The sequence below is a fragment of the Zootoca vivipara genome, chromosome 5 (assembly GCF_963506605.1).
Source record: "Zootoca vivipara chromosome 5, rZooViv1.1, whole genome shotgun sequence".
Taxonomy (NCBI): domain Eukaryota; kingdom Metazoa; phylum Chordata; class Lepidosauria; order Squamata; family Lacertidae; genus Zootoca; species Zootoca vivipara.
The window spans coordinates 34060026-34076001 of NC_083280.1; the positions used below are offsets into that span (position 1 = coordinate 34060026).

Sequence of the window (15976 nt, forward strand, 5' to 3'; positions counted from 1 at the left end):
TTGCTTTTCCATAGTGTTTCTCATAACAAACACAATTGCACTCAACGTTGTTGTGTATGTGTGTTGTACGCACTAAACCAGGCATAGGCAACCACCGGCCCATGGACCCCCTTCGGCCGCATGGTCGGCTCCTTGCGCCGCGCTAAACCGGTGCGGAGCAGAGCGGGTGCCACCTTCCGCGACGCTGGGCGGTTTCCCATTGGCTGCAGAAAGCTCCTACAGCCAATGGGAAGCTGCACACGCCTCCTCCACACTGCAGGGAGCACTGGAAATGGAGTTTGTGCATGTGCACACACACACACACACACACACACACACTCCAGCCCATGCCCCCAAAACATTGCCAACCCCTGCACTAAACTATTTTCATGACCCAGAGCAGGGTTTCCGAAACTTGAGTCTTCAGCTGTTTTTGGACTACAATTTCCATCATCCGTAGCAGCACCAGTGGTTAGGGATTATAGGAATTGTAGTCCAAAAACAACTGGAGGGACCCCCCCCCCTGTTTGGGAAACCCTGCTCCAGCAGAAATAATTCACCTAATATGATGCACCCCATCCGTCATCTAGTTCCAGCATCTTATACTACAGGGGTGGCCAACTCCCAAGAGACTGCGATCTACTCAGAGTTAAAAACTGGCAGTGATCTACCCACTTGGGGGGGGGGTCAGGTCAAAGTTGTTGAGCTTTTTTTTAGGAAAGCCCTGTTTTGGGAGGTTCAGGTCAAAGTTGAGCTTTTTCTTAGGAATGAGCAAGGCCAGTTTCTTGGAGGTTCAGGTTATTGAGCTTTTTTTAGGGGGACCAAGGTTGTTGTGCTTCTTTGGGGGGAGCTACTGATCTACCACTGATCTACCACAGACGTGAACTACCGGTAGATCACGATTTGCCTGTTGGACATGCCTGTTATACTACAGCAATTAGCTTGAAATGCATATATTAATTTACGCTTGTAGACATTCAGCTTCAAGAATAGTTCAGACTAGTAGTTTCTTATTATACAAAACTCTTTGCGCATTGCATTTAGGATTTTTTTCCAAATCCACATCACAACTTCTTTTTCTCTGTGTATGTTGTGTGTGTGTGTTGTTCTATTGTCTTAAGGTTTTGAATCCACTATGGCCTCATCTTCAAACAGTATGATTTTTCATTGCAGCACTACCCTGTCGCATGGGTCAATACTATGGTGTTTGATTTTAAAGGACAATTGAAAACTGGAGACCTCATACTGTACAGCTGGTCGTCATTTCCTGGTAAGGCTTAATTTGTGATAAGAAGCTGCTTGTGCCATCAGCTATGCTGTGCTATTGCACAGCCTTTGTCCTTTTCAGAGAGGCTGTCTTGCTTAGGCTTCCACCTAAGCCCCTCTGAAATTGAATGAAGACTTCGTAACATCAGATCACAATCCATTCAGTACTTCCTGTAATACAGAGTTCAGTGTCTCCTCAGCACATGAAGATAATGATTATGGTTATAAAACACAGATAGAATATGGATAATGAAATATGTCTCGTAATATAAAAAATGCAATTGTTACCCTGAGGTAAAATAAATAAATTTCTTAGTGCAGGAAAAGCGCTATTATGGAAAATTTTGACTCCAATGTTTTTCACTTAACTCCTCTGAAATGGGCTTGGAGCTAAGGTGCAGCTTTGGCTGAATGCATGAAATAACTTGGTCTGGAATAGTAGGCATTCTATAGGATAATCGCTGCATGACTACAGACTGAATTGGCATTATTAATTCAATGGATCCTTACCAGTTCCTGCTGACTAAACATTTTGCCCTTTTTTGCAATTTGAGGTTCTATTAAAATGCAGAACATAGCAAAAAGTGAATCTTGGTATTTTTATAAGAGATATCATATCTCAGGAATGGAATTGCTAGCTTTCTCTCTCTTTAGAAAAAGAAACAAATCCAGCCCCAAAAGTAATCCCCACCCTCACATCAAAGTTTTAACAGAAATTCCTGGTAAAATAGTGCCAAACCACTTCATTGACTTGTGTGTGCTCCTTGGTTTAAAGGAAAGAGTTAGCTGCCAGTACATTATTCCAAACCTCACTGGTCCACAAGTCCATGAAGGCTGCAGTCTTCTGCACAGAAAGGGTAGCCAGCACTGTGCCCTTCAGATGTTGGACCGCATCCCTAACCACATCTAGCAACATCTGGAGGGCCCCATTGGCTACACTTGCCACATACACTTAACTGGGAGCAAGGCCTGTTGTACCATACATTTGGCAATAGCTTTATAACTATAGTGGAACCTCGAGTTGCGGATGTAATCTGTGACGGAGGCACGTCCACAACCTGCAGTGTTCACAAGCTGAAGCGCTGCATCTACGCAGGCGCCAGCATGATTTGGCACTTCTACACATGCTCGAAGCATGATTTAGCGCTTCTGCACAAGTGGTGAAACTCAGAAGTAACCTGTTCTGGTACTTCCAGGTTTCCCACGGAATGCAACCCAAAAGCACGTAACCTGAAGCAAACGCAGGGTGGATAAAAATCAATGATTTTTTTAAAAAAATCAAAAAAATCGGATTTTTTTGATTTAAATCGGATTTTTTTGATTTAAATCGATTTTTTTGATTTAAATCAGATTTTTTTTTAAATAAAATGCTTTTTGAGGAAAATATATTACCATCCAACGGTTATTCCATCATGAAATAAAGATTAGTTTTTTTATTATGTAGAATAAGGTTGTATATGTTTAATTTTGGGGGTAAATAAATTCCATTAATCCATTCACAATGTCATGCTCTTCCAGAGGTTTTTGTAAGCTTATTGGGCAGTTTCTCTGCCTACAAGATATTATCACAAATGCTTGGTTTACTTTTGCAGTTCTCAAAAGTGAATTTGACTCAACAGAGATCACATGCCTCTTCTTCACAGCAAAAATGTTATAACATGAACAGAGTTGAGAAAAAGACCTTAATCCTATTGTTCTACAAACCTATGAATACAGAAACAACCCCTTCAGTGCTAAGTTTCAAGAAGTTCAGTGAATAGAATAGAAACAATATTTTTCTGATTGTTTGGAGTGGACAGTATTTAAGTTTTTCATGTGTAGGCTGGGCTGACAGTCTAAGTTTCTTTACATACATATATATATATATATATATATATATATATATATATATATATATATATATATATATATATTGTTTTTGTTTAGCCAAATTAGTTAACAAACATGGATGTTTGTTTAAGCAAATAACATATGCTGTAATGTTATTGTTTCAGTTGAATAAATCTATTTAAATTGTTAATATTAAGGTAATGATTATTTTTCTCCTTCCTAAGTACAACAGTAAAGTTGTCCAAATATGAATATCCTATTAAACTGGGGATAAAAAACTAATATGAAAAGTTGTTATTCTAAAAATCTTCATCTACTTGCATATTAAAGTTATACCAGCAAGAATTAGTCTTTATGTAGAAAACTATGATTTAAATCAAGCCTCACTGACTAGTGATTTAAATCGTGATTAAAATCGTGATTAAAATCAGTTTGATTTAAATCAAATCCACCCTGAGCAAACGTAACATGAGGTATGACTGTACAGCAGTCACCATGTTCGATATGAAGCTAATGACATGTCCAGCATCTACCACTGAAGCAGGATATCAGAACTTGAAATCCAACACAGTAATGATAATCCTGAATGGAGCCTAATTCATGTCCTTTTCACTTCTGTTATAGCAAGCCTGCTACATGTTTATTATGGGTTTAAAATAGAAATAGACCACTGTAGACTTTTCCAACCTCTGGGATTTGAAAACATTGAATTAGAAGGTATCTCTTACGCCCAGATGGGAATGGCCCAGGAGTAGAAGAACACTTCTGTGCATCACAGTGTGATGAAATTATTGCACTTCGTTTTAGAGTGGGAGCCATGGATGGGTAGAATGTGTGTTGGATTTCTATGAAAGTCATCAGTGGAAGTTGACCACCTCTCCCAGCTTGCCTTGTGACTTTTAAAACCCAACCTCTAAAGTTAAAATTATATAGGGGGAAAAGTGGGCTCTGCTTACTTGACGATGATGATTTTATTTGTCTCTCTTACTGTGGCTCTGGGAACTTGTCTGCTAATGTGGCCTGCCTGCCTTGTTAGTATACATTTAACACAGACTTGAATTTAGTTTAGCTATGCTACAGATTGGATGCTTTTAAACATAAACACAAAATGTATATTCTGGTTGCCTAGATGAACTTGAAGAAATGTTGAATCCAATGGGAACTGTACAGACAAATCCATACACTGAAAATGCAACAGCTTTGCAGATCAAATTTCAAGAGTATTCCAAATTTCCTATTTATTACCCTCCCTTTGATAAGGTAAGGTTGTTATGGGTTCTTGTATTTTCTTTTCCTCCATGCATGATACTAAATCCATTCTCTCTAACTTTACAGAGTTGCTCCTCAGCTCTTGCTGTTGTAACGACACTCAAGCATATGAATATGTGTCTACAAAAAGTTGACTAAACTTGGAAAACGTTTTGGCTAACTGCATGTACGCACATGCACATGTACATGCACACGCACACATACACACACTGCTCACAAAGGATTCAATTCTATACACTTCTGCTTCTAAGCAGAAATGTATATGATTACCCTGCAAGTTAGTCACAAAAAAATCAATGGGAATGAAGTTGGTCATTGACTAACATTTCCCTTGGTTATGACTAAGTGTAATTCACAAACAGAACAATCCCAGTTCCCTGCTGCTGGCACCAAGGCTCTGCAGAGCAGCAGAGCCATATCATGGTGGCAGGGTGGGGGGACAGGCAGATAAACCCTGATCCCTGTACCAGCTCCAGGCAGCTGCAGTGATCAAGCTTTGTGCCAACCAGTACCAGCTATAAGAGCATCTCAGGATCCAGCACATCTTGGGCTGGCTTAGCTCCCTCCTCAGAGTACCCCATTTTGGGGCTTTCCACTGTTTCAGCATAACCACCCTTCTCCTATTAGTGCTAATTTTAAACCAAGGGTGATATATAACTCCATCTTAAGAAACAGTCAACAAACCTACCCATCTTGGAGACCAGAGTATAATCTGAGCCAAGCTGATGACCCATGTCCATTTTCCTACTTCTACTGCAAATGTATCAAGGCTGTTGAACCCAATGATTTTTGATTACAGTTCTGCCAAATGGAAAAGTGTAAGAGATATGTTTTAAACTTGGGCGATCACAGAGTGCACAACTCTAGCCAAAATAAATCTGACCTTTTGGGGACCATAGTGTTTCAGAGTCTACGTGCTCCTGGGCTAATTCTTTCCGTACATGAGGCTGTTTTCAGTTCTGTTGTTGTGCGTTAGAAGATGCAGTGCACTAATCCAGTCCCTGTTGAATTATGAACTTTGTTTATGTAGGAGTATTGTGGCATAATGTACATGCATTTATATACTGCACTTAGCAAAAGGGATTGGGAAAGAAGAGCATAAATATTTTATTTACTTACATGACTTTTCAAACTATAGAGATCATACCGTTTGATCATCTTTAATTTCATTGTTCTCCAACATTGTCATTGTCTGGTGTTTGTTGTTGCAGATACTTGAAAAGGCAGCTGAAATTGCAAGAAATAATGATAGCTCTGGTATGGCAGTAAGTATCAAAGGTGAAACAATTATCCTTCCCCCATTTAAGACTTAGAACAAGATGTATTTTTATTACCCTCCTGTTGCTTGTCCAGAAAGCATCTCTTCAAGCTGTAGTAAAGTTGTTCTGTACTTTCAAAATTGTATTTTTAAAGGTCAGGGTAAACACACAAAACCTGTTCATTTCCCTACAAACCACTGAAGGCCAATATGGCCATAATTTTAAAATGATTGCAAATTTGGAATCCTAAAAAAATGTGAACAGCTTGGTTGTCATAGCCCATAATTTTAATGTTGTGAAATTATAGCTTAAATAATATGCCATTCAGCATAGTGCACAAATTCCTTACTAATGTGTAAAATAATAAGAATTAATTATATCAACAAAATATTTCATCTGAATAACTTGAGTGTAGATAATAAATTCACATGCTAATAGCCTCTTGAATGTAGAGACTTTATAAACAATTTTTGCCACTCATGATATATATACTGTAGCTCCATTTGAAACTCACTGAAACATCTTCTGTACGCATGTTTAATTAATGTGGAATAGAAAGTCGGAAGAAATAGCATGTATAGTTGTTTTTAAATGTTAGGTTTTTGGTGGTGGTTGTTACAGTTCAATAACAGATGTTGGAAATGCAAAAGTCAGTTTTTAGCATCACCTGCAAAACTGCTTTAAAGTATTAGTGACTTGTTCCTCAGTTTTGACTTCATGTGCTCTTTTTCATCATTTGCATACTAGCATTTAAGTTGCTAGAAATGCTCAATTTTCATCCGTTGTGTGGGTCTAGAGACATCTACAGTGCCTGTGCAGTGTAAACCTCCAGCATGGCTCAGCAGAAGTATTTCCCAGATTAAACAGGGAAATAGCAGTAGTGCCCCCTCTAGTGTTGAACTTGCTAAAGTTGAGTATTAAAATATATACGTATAATGCACCTTAGTTGCTAGCAAGGAAAGTTCATGCTGTTCTAGCTTCATGCCATTTGGACATGCAGTATAGAAACAGGCACAGTAGTCTTGATGTTATGCACATAACTTGTAAACTGTGGTTCTCAACCTTTAACCAAAGGGTCGTGGTGGCAAAAAGTTCTACATTGAGCTAAAGGAGATCATGGAAAGGGACCCCTTGTCTCAGCTGTGTGAAAATGAAATGGATCTCATTTGGACTTTACGGTATGACTGTCGTGAAAACTTCCCACAATCCCTACCAAAGCTGTTGCTCTCTGTCAAATGGAACAAACTTGAAGATGTGGCTCAGGTAAGAGGAAAAAGAAATACCTGTGCAGCAATAATAGTAATGCCAGGGGCAGAATGTGAGCGATTTTATTTGCGTAGCAATGTGGGAGGTTTTATTTTAATTGCCATTAACTGCTCATCAGTGAAACCAACTGCCATTAAATGGATCTTGGTTTTTTCTTAAATCTTCTAAGGTGCCACAACATCCTTCTTTGTTTTTAGTGGACTTTGCATGGCTACTTCTCTGCACCCTCTTTGTCAGCAGTGCTTGATCTGAAAAAGAAGAGATTGTTTACTTACTGTTATAGATAAGGTCAACCTAATGTGAACAAGGCACTGACTCAGGGATGGGTTTCCTGATTGCTGAACTCACACCAGCCCAAGTCAGCTTGATCCAACCATCAGGGGTGATCAGAGTAGCAATCCACCAACTCTGGAGGACTACAAGTTCTCCATCCCTGCTCTTAACGCTAAATCTTGCATTTTGCCAATTTAGGCTTGCCAGCTCCTATGGAAATACTACACACATACTAATTTCCCATATACGTATTTCCAAATAAGCATGCATTTTGTGGGTTAGTATCACCTGGGACGTGGGTGGCGCTGTGGGTTAAACCACAGAGCCTAGGGCTTTTGCCGATCAGAAGGTCGGTGGTTTGAATCCCATTGCTCGGTCCCTGCTCCTGCCAACCTAGCAGTTCAAAAGCACGTCAAAGTGCAAGTAAATAAATAGGTACCACTCCGGCGGGAAGGTAAACCGCATTTCCGTGCACTGCTTTGGTTCGCCAGAAGCGGCTTAGTCATGCTGGCCACATGACCCGGAAGCTGTATGCCGGCTCCCTCAGCCAGTAAAGCTAGATGAGCATCGCAACTCCAGTCGTCCGCGACTGGACCTAACGGTCAGGGGTCCCTTTACCTTTATCACCTGTCTGGTATTCCTACATATATTAATTGTGCCACTTCCTAGAACAGGTATCCCCAAACTTCGGCCCTCCAGATGTTTTGGACTACAATTCCCATCTTCCCCGACCACTGGTCCTGTTAGCTAGGGATCATGGGAGTTGTAGGCCAAAACATCTGGAGGGCCGCAGTTTGGGGATGCCTGTCCTAGAAGATGCACAAGCATTGCACACAAGTAGCAGTGACTATTCCTGACTCCGCTTATGAAATCTAGGAGGACTAGCATCTTTCTGACACTAAACAGAAGCTTCTCAGGCTCCGCCTGCCTGCCTGCCTTTGAGGAAGCCCCCTACCCCTCCGACTCCCCTAAGGTGGGAAGGAAGAAACAGCTGAGATACATTCCAGAGTCAGACATCATGATATATCAGCATATCACAGTATTTAGGTGTTGATACATCACAATGTTGAAAACCAGGTATTACCTGGGCCAGGCCTAATGTCCACAATTAATTCGTCCTAAGCAGATAACCTGGATCAATGACCCTCATGTTCCACATGTGGACAGCAGGTTGATGCATATGAGAGTTTGCCATATAAAACTAGCCAGTACCCTAGGCTTTCTAGAATCTGTAATTAATTCTTCAGGGTTGAACTAAACTGCCTGCCTCCGTCATAGTCAAGACGACTTTACTAAATGAATGATTCTGTCAAGTGCCAACACATCATAGAAGGAGTTCCAGATAATCCTAATTGTTTTATCTGATGCCACATCCAATTTGTTGCCCTCTCCACAAACACCTCCTTCGCCCATTTTTCCTCTGGTGCTTCATTAGCCATACTCGGATCTTTGTGCTTGTTGTGTTCTGCCCTCTGGTGGGTGGTTGTGCTGCTGCTGCTGCTAGAAAAGCAATGCCAGCTATTCCCAGACCTTTTTTTCCAATTATGGAGGAAGGCATTTCCACCTAGATGAAAACAGAAAGTTCTCTAAAGTTGGGGGTGGAGGTGGGGAAGGGTACCTGTGATTTATGCTATGTAGTTGTTGAACACAGTTCACCTTCCTTCCTCAGGAAATCTGCCTATGAATATTCTTAAACATGTATCTATTTAGCCTTGCTTAGTTATGTGTGTGTTTATTTTCCTTAACAGCTTCAGGCTCTTCTCCAGATATGGTCCAAGCTGCCTCCCAGAGAAGCATTAGAGTTATTGGATTTCAATTATCCAGATCAATATGTAAGAGAATACGCAGTGGGCTGTTTAAGGCAGATGAGGTGAGTTTGCTGGCAAGTTTTATTTCAACAACTGACTCATAGAATTAAAATGCAACAACAATGAAAAGACTCAGTGACTTTCACCCTGCATGAAATAAATCCTACAAATTAAGGAGCAGGCAGCCTCTTCAGTGTCCAGCTGTGGGCTAGGCTGCGATCCCAGTTTACTGATCGTATCAGTGGAACTGGAGTGGGTGGTCCTCCTTTGGGAAGTGTTGTCCAGTTGAGACAGAAGAAGGCTTCCTTTGGTATCTGGGTCAAAAGCCTTAAGGAAAGCTGATGGGTTTTTAAAGGTTTGCCTAGAATACAATGCTTTCACACATTACTTAACTGGAGAACTGCTTTGCAAAACTCAGAGAAGTGCAGATTTTGAAGGAGGACAAAGCTTCAGTTTGTGCATTGTTTCAGAAAGTGTGGATTTGGTAGGTTCATCTTTAAATGTGAATTGAATCCATTTTCCCTCCATACCTATGTATGTCACTTATGTCCTCTGTTTACAGTCCTATCCAAACATCTGGGAATAAGCTTCACTGAAAATCGTGAAATGTACTTTTGAGTAAGCATGCTCAAGTTTGCCATGCGTACATCCAATTTGCTCGTGGATGTAAAAACTCTGTATTTTCAAGAAGCTTCTCAGTTGTTGTTTTTTAATTATCTACTTCAAATATTCATGGGCTTAATGCCATTTTTGCTCCAGGAAAGAAATGGGTTATTATCAGTTGCAATGCTGCTATGCTCCTATTTTCCTTGACTTCTCAAGAGTACTGGATGTGATGTACAGCATTTTTGTATTATTTTCAAGGCTAAATTGTTAACAACATATTTTGACTTCAGTAAAATGTAAACAAGGTGATTTGCTCTGTCAGGCTGGTCTAGACTTGTGTAATAAACCAGTACATCTGATAGAGTTGTTCTTAGTTTTCTTTGAATTCATTCTAGGTATATTCATTATTAACTCCTTGATGTGATCAAATATTTGAATGCCTATGTGATTTTTTTGGGGGGGGGGTGACTTTTCGTTTGACATACTTTTCAGGAGAGCAGTTTTAGTCACTGTACAACATGTTAATTTGTTTGGACATTATTATTATTTTTTGGTTGGGCTGTAAGTAGATGAGAAGAAACCCTTAAATTACAGTGAACTATTTGGTAGTTCAGCAGTGTTTTATTTTGTCACCTGTAATAGTTATTCTTTTTCACAAATAAATGAATGAATAATGTTTCCTCCTTAGGTTAAAACAAAAACAAAAACCCATTACTTCAAATTTCATTTCAAACCCAAACAGCTGCAAACCAGCTTTTTTTAATTAAAAAAAAAAGATGTGGTAAGCACAGGAGAGCCAAAAAGCAGTTACTGAACTTGCCTGATGATCTTTAAGACAAATTCATATGACCGATATTGAATACTTTGTACATCTATCAGAGATATCTGCTATCATGGGCGTACCCAGGATCAAAGCTGGGGGGGCACACCAGCCATGCCCCCCAGCCACCCGATTGACTAGCTGGCAATGACGTGGCCAGGATCCCCCCAGGAGGCATGGTCAACATGCACACACCCCAGAGAAAAGGGGGCCGTTTGCATGGAGCCACCCGCACTTGCACTCCTGCCTCGCCCGCTCCTTTAATGGCAGCAGTGACTAAAAAGATGCAGCAGCAGCAAAGCTGCCTCCGTCGAAGGAAACCTGGATCTGGGCTAACTTCAGCCCACACTCTTTCAAGTCACAGTGAGCACAGCACAGAAAGTGCTGCCCCACAATGCTCCACAGCACTTCATGTATGCAAATGAGGTGCCGCGGAGCATTGTGGGGCAGCACTTTCTGTGCTGTGCTCGCTGTGACTTGAAGGAGTGTGGGCTGAAGTTAGCCCAGGTCCAAGTCCAGGTTTTTTTTGACGGAGGCAGCTTTGCTGCCACTGCCGTTTCGCTTCAGCCAAGCAGGCTGAGGTGGAGCACAGCAGGCAGCACCCCTGCCTGTCCTCTCCAGCTGCCCTGCTTCTAGGGGAGGGCAGCTGCCCCCCTGCCCCATGCTGGGTACGCCCATGATAAATGGTAATAAATGTTGCTGCTGTTGAAATCCTTCTGGTTCCTATCCTTTGCTTTTATTCATTGCACATCATCCCTTTGCTTTATATATCATGAACATGTTTCTAAAGTGATGCATTTCATGTTGAGAATTTCCCTCCTGTTCATTTAATGCATCTTCCCACTACTAAGCTAGTTTCTTGGGTTTTCTTTATCTTTTTCCAGTGATGAAGAACTTTCTCAGTATCTTCTGCAGCTTGTGCAAGTATTGAAATATGAACCTTTTCTCGACTGTGCTCTCTCCAGGTTCCTGCTAGAGAAAGCTCTGGCAAATAGGAGGATAGGACAGGTGCTGTTTTGGCATTTGAGGTAAGGCTTGCTCACCTATTAACATGCACACATATAAATTATCTCTCTTCCACAGAAATCCTGAAGCAATTTACTGATACCATGATTTTGGTGTCCTTGAGACTAGTCGCATCCTCCCTTCATTTATATGTTCTGTCAGAAAAACTGGAAAATGAAGAATCTCCTGTTCTGAGACAGTTTCTCTGCCTTCAAAGAAGAAACAGTCGTAGCCTGTCTATGTAAAATAAGAGGCGCTATTAGGGAGAAGGATACAGTCTGCCATGCCCAGAGGGAGAGTGCTTGAGATTTCCCTTCCAGCTATGCTCTTCCCCAGTCATCTCACTGCCACGTTGAACAGCAGTGAGGAAGGACTTCAGAAAGATGGTAGATGCTGCTGCGGCACTGTAACCCATCAGAAACCCATCTCTCCAGCAAGGCTACAGCATGCATTTCTCCTACTACAAAATAAGCTAACAATGTAGAAGATTGCTAAATAAGCTAACAATGTAGAAGTCAGGGGAAACCCTCCCATATAGGAAGGTGCCTGCCAAAATCTTTGACTCCCACACTGTTTCCTGTATTTTTGACTGACTTCATGACAAGACTCATGTCCACTCATTTTTATTCCTTTTAGCAAGGTATGATTTGAGAGTTCAGAATGCTTAACTTGGAGCATGGGATAGACAGCTGTTTTGCAAAGGAGTTGAGGTCACAGTTGTACCATGCTACCCCAAATGAAAGGGTACATGCCCACCTGACTTTAAATTTCTTTATTTTTAAAACACTGACGTGATATTGTTACATCCCTCATACAACTCCCTAATTATGTAGAATGACTGTGAGAGATGTATTTGTACATGGAGGTTTTTGTTTTTTTTATCTTGTAGATCAGAAGTGCACATACCTGCCATTTCAGTGCAGTTTGGTGTGATACTTGAAGCTTACTGCCGTGGAAGCATTGCTCACATGAAAGTACTTTCCAGACAGGTATTGCTTATTTTAAATCCTTACCTTTAAGTCACTCCTGGAGATGCGGTGATGGTCCAGGTTGCACATCGCACATCGCAGAAACAGTTTATTATGTACATGGAGAATGCTCCCACTTCACTGTTCCCCTATCCTGGCTCAGACAAACCATGATATGAAGCCAAGAACAAAGTATGGCTTAATATTGTGGTTTCAGGGCATAACACTAAGACCAGGGATTATGGTTTGTTGTGTCTGCTCATCCTAGGAGAGGAGCCATCTCCATGTTCATGGTAAACCATTAACAATGGTTTACTGAGACATGCAAATGCTGCCTGTGAATAGGAATGAGATGATAGAGAGAGGATAGATGGGTACTATGATGTATAAGCAGGTGTCCTGGACATAATCTGGAATTTTAGCAGTTAATCTGATAAATCTGATTCTGCCCTTTTGTGTTAGGCTTAAACACCACCTAGCATAGCAGTGCATCTTTGCATGCATGCAATTTTAAAAAAGCACTGGTCTTTGCTAATGAAATAATTTTGAAAATGGTGCTATTTATAGTTGATTTGTAGGTTGGCAAAATTTTAGATGTGTGTGGTTTTTCCCTGTGCAACCACAGTTACTTGAATTCAGCAGCTCTAATGGAATCTGCATTGCAAAAGAAAACCATCTCAACCCTTGCTTTTTCATGCAAAACCATTTGCAGTCGTTTGCGGTCATCAACAGCTATCAGTCAGTCAATCACCCATTTCCACCACCCTTCTGATTGATCCCCCCTCCCCATCCCCACCCCTCCCCACCCCTTCTCTACATAAGTGCCTGGAAACTTCCATTTCACTGTATCTGAAGAAGTGTGCATGCACACGAAAGCTCATACCAAAATAAAAACTTAGTTGGTCTTTAAGGTGCTACTGAAGGAATTTTTTTTTTTAAAGAAAACCATTTAGCTTTGGAGTACTGAAAATGTTTTCTTTCTTACAAATGTGTTTGAATGAACTAAAAGGGAATGGGAGTCTTAAGCACATTTCAGCAATGATAGGCTTTGGGACTGTGACATTTCTGTGCACTTTAGAGGAGGAAGTGCATGTCAGTGCAATCAAAGAATGGGCGAAAAAAAATCCCAACTGTGCAAACACGGAAGAAATACAAAGTAGAAATACTTCAAAAAGTTCCTGTTTGTACAGCACAGGTTGCATTTTGTTCCCTTGTTGCTGATGTTTGCACAGCTCCTGGAATTGTGGAAATTAGGGAGCTTTGGGTTTTGACAGATGGCTGACCTGACAGGTCTCCACTGCCTCTCTTCTGTAATCAAACTCCATACAGCTTCCACAGCATCCTGCCAGGCATAAATCAGCTTATCTGTAAGAAAGTTCCAGCCCTTAAACTGTGCCTGATGCATTAAGGTAATTTTTACAGCAAAGAAACAACTGTAAATTTGAAAGTGAATCAGTGCTGGTGGGGAGAAACCTACGCAGCCTCCTATCCCAAACTTAGTTCGCTTAATAATAGGGGAATTTATCTATGTTGGAGCTGCAGAGAGGTGCACAACACTTTTGCAGTGTTAACACTTAATTATTTTCAAGGCGTCCCACTGCTTCCTCCTAGAAACTCCCAACAGTAAGCAGATAACAGTTGAAGATAATTGGGAGAAACGGCAAAGCAGAAGTTGCAGTGGGATCTGTGTTTGTGACCGACGTTTGCCAAAAACAGAGCCTCTATTTTGGCTTGGATTTAGCACGTAAGCTTTCATCTGGGTTTTGAAGGCACAAGGGCAGAGAGAAATAGCTAAGGTTGGGGAGTCTTGTGATCACATTGAAACAATCAGGCATGCATCTGAATAAATGGAATGAGCAAAATATTTTTCTGGTGACCCTGACACACGAGATGACAGAAACATTAAGCTTTTTTCGGATCTAGGTAGTTAAGGATCCTTTTCACATTAAAAAAAGCATCTGTGTGGAAGCTGCTTTTTCACAGCTATATCCCAGGGTGCTAACTTTGTTCCAGATGGGCAATGCAGATGATGGGCGTCCTTTCGATGTCATTGCTGCCCAGTCAGAATCGAGGGTGACAGTCAGATAATGCAGTGTTTTCTGCAAGATCAATCCCTTCCATTTCGATTGACTTAGACTTTGACCTTACAGAGATTTAGAAATTAAAATCTATTTTGCAAATTTATTTCAGGTTGAAGCATTGAATAAGATGAAGACTTTGAATAGTATAATAAAACTGAACGCTGTGAAGCAAAGCAGAGCCAAAGGAAAAGATGCAATGCACACCTGTTTAAAACAAAGGACCTACAAAGAAGCCCTTTCCAATCTCCAGTCCCCTCTGAATCCTTCCGTTTTGCTTTCAGAACTGTAGTAAGTGAAGTGGTCTCTTGCTTTTATGTACGCTGTAGCTCTTAGGTGGAAGCAGACAGGCAGAAGGCTCTTGCTCTTTGACTTCTGTTGGCTGCATTGCTCAGCAGAAGCGTTGGCACACAAGCCGGCATGTGGCTGACAACTCCCTCCTGCTTTGACCTGGCTATGTAAGCAAATCTCTGGCTTCCTAAGGTTAAGATGCCTGTTTTGGTTTGGACTAAAGATTTTTGTGATTGACCTTTCATACTTAAAACGTGTTCTTCCAATATTTCTTGGAAGCTGCCCAGAGTGGCTGGGGAAACCCAACCAGATGGGCGGGGTATAAATAATAAATTATTATTATTACAATATCTTGAATCATCTTGAATCATCATGTCAGCAATCAGTGACTGACCAAAGATATATTAAACTATCAGAAAACCTACCAGTTTAAGGCTATCTCATGTTGGCACAAGCTCCACCAAGCCTGAAAATACGAAGCTAAGGCTGATGCCTTGACAGATGTTCTCTGCGTTCTGCAATGTCACACATTTTCTTTCACACCCACACTTTTCCTTGGGCTTTCAGACCCTAATCCAGATAGGGAGAATATGTGTGTGTAAAAAATGAAATACGTTTTTTAAGTTAATATGGACACTTATTTTCTTGCCTTGGTAGCTGCCAGATAGAGATCCAAGATCTATGGGTTTCAGTGTGGAATTCAATTTATCACTAAGGAGGTTATTCCATACATGCAAGCTTTTCTGCTTGCGTGACGGAACAAACTCATGTCTCCTCCCCGACATGCCATTCTGGGGGTTCTCCCAGCCCTCTAGACTTGATTTGAGAAAGTGGGGGATGATAGCAGGAGCCCTTGTGCTGGCTTCCACTAGTGGAGCAGGTTAGTTGAGTCCCCATATACCCTATATATGTAACATAGCATGCCAACTTGCCAGTGTACCTTATACTGTAGCTGCAAAATGAAAGTTTTTAAAGGCATTTGTCCAAGTTGCAGTGTTCTATTACTGAGTTACCTTCAGAGTTATTTTTACCCTGCTACATTTAGGGGGATTGTTCATTTCCCTTTTTAAGTCACTAACATTATTTATTACACTTTGGCCTAGTGTGGAGAAATGTAAATACATGGACTCTAAAATGAAGCCCTTATGGATTGTATACAACAACAAAGTGTTTGGTGGCGATCTGGTAGGGATCATCTTTAAAAATGGAGATGGTGAGTAAACAAAACAGCTCCCCCCCTTTACTGCTATTATCATAA

The 15976-nt window shown here is 40.9% G+C and overlaps 1 protein-coding gene across 3 annotated transcripts in view; it reads left to right on the forward strand.

Moving 5' to 3' along the window:
• PIK3CB (phosphatidylinositol-4,5-bisphosphate 3-kinase catalytic subunit beta) overlaps nucleotides 1-15976 on the forward strand; it is a 90367-nt gene that overhangs the window by 52515 nt on the left and 21876 nt on the right. For all 3 annotated transcript variants that reach the window (XM_035132808.2, XM_035132809.2, XM_060274566.1), the window contains 9 exons: nucleotides 1153-1249; nucleotides 4205-4335; nucleotides 5556-5609; nucleotides 6678-6866; nucleotides 8891-9012; nucleotides 11261-11404; nucleotides 12271-12370; nucleotides 14540-14718; nucleotides 15822-15931. In XM_035132808.2, coding sequence (XP_034988699.1) covers nucleotides 1153-1249; nucleotides 4205-4335; nucleotides 5556-5609; nucleotides 6678-6866; nucleotides 8891-9012; nucleotides 11261-11404; nucleotides 12271-12370; nucleotides 14540-14718; nucleotides 15822-15931 — 1126 coding nt within the window. The remainder of the gene's footprint in view (nucleotides 1-1152; nucleotides 1250-4204; nucleotides 4336-5555; nucleotides 5610-6677; nucleotides 6867-8890; nucleotides 9013-11260; nucleotides 11405-12270; nucleotides 12371-14539; nucleotides 14719-15821; nucleotides 15932-15976) is intronic.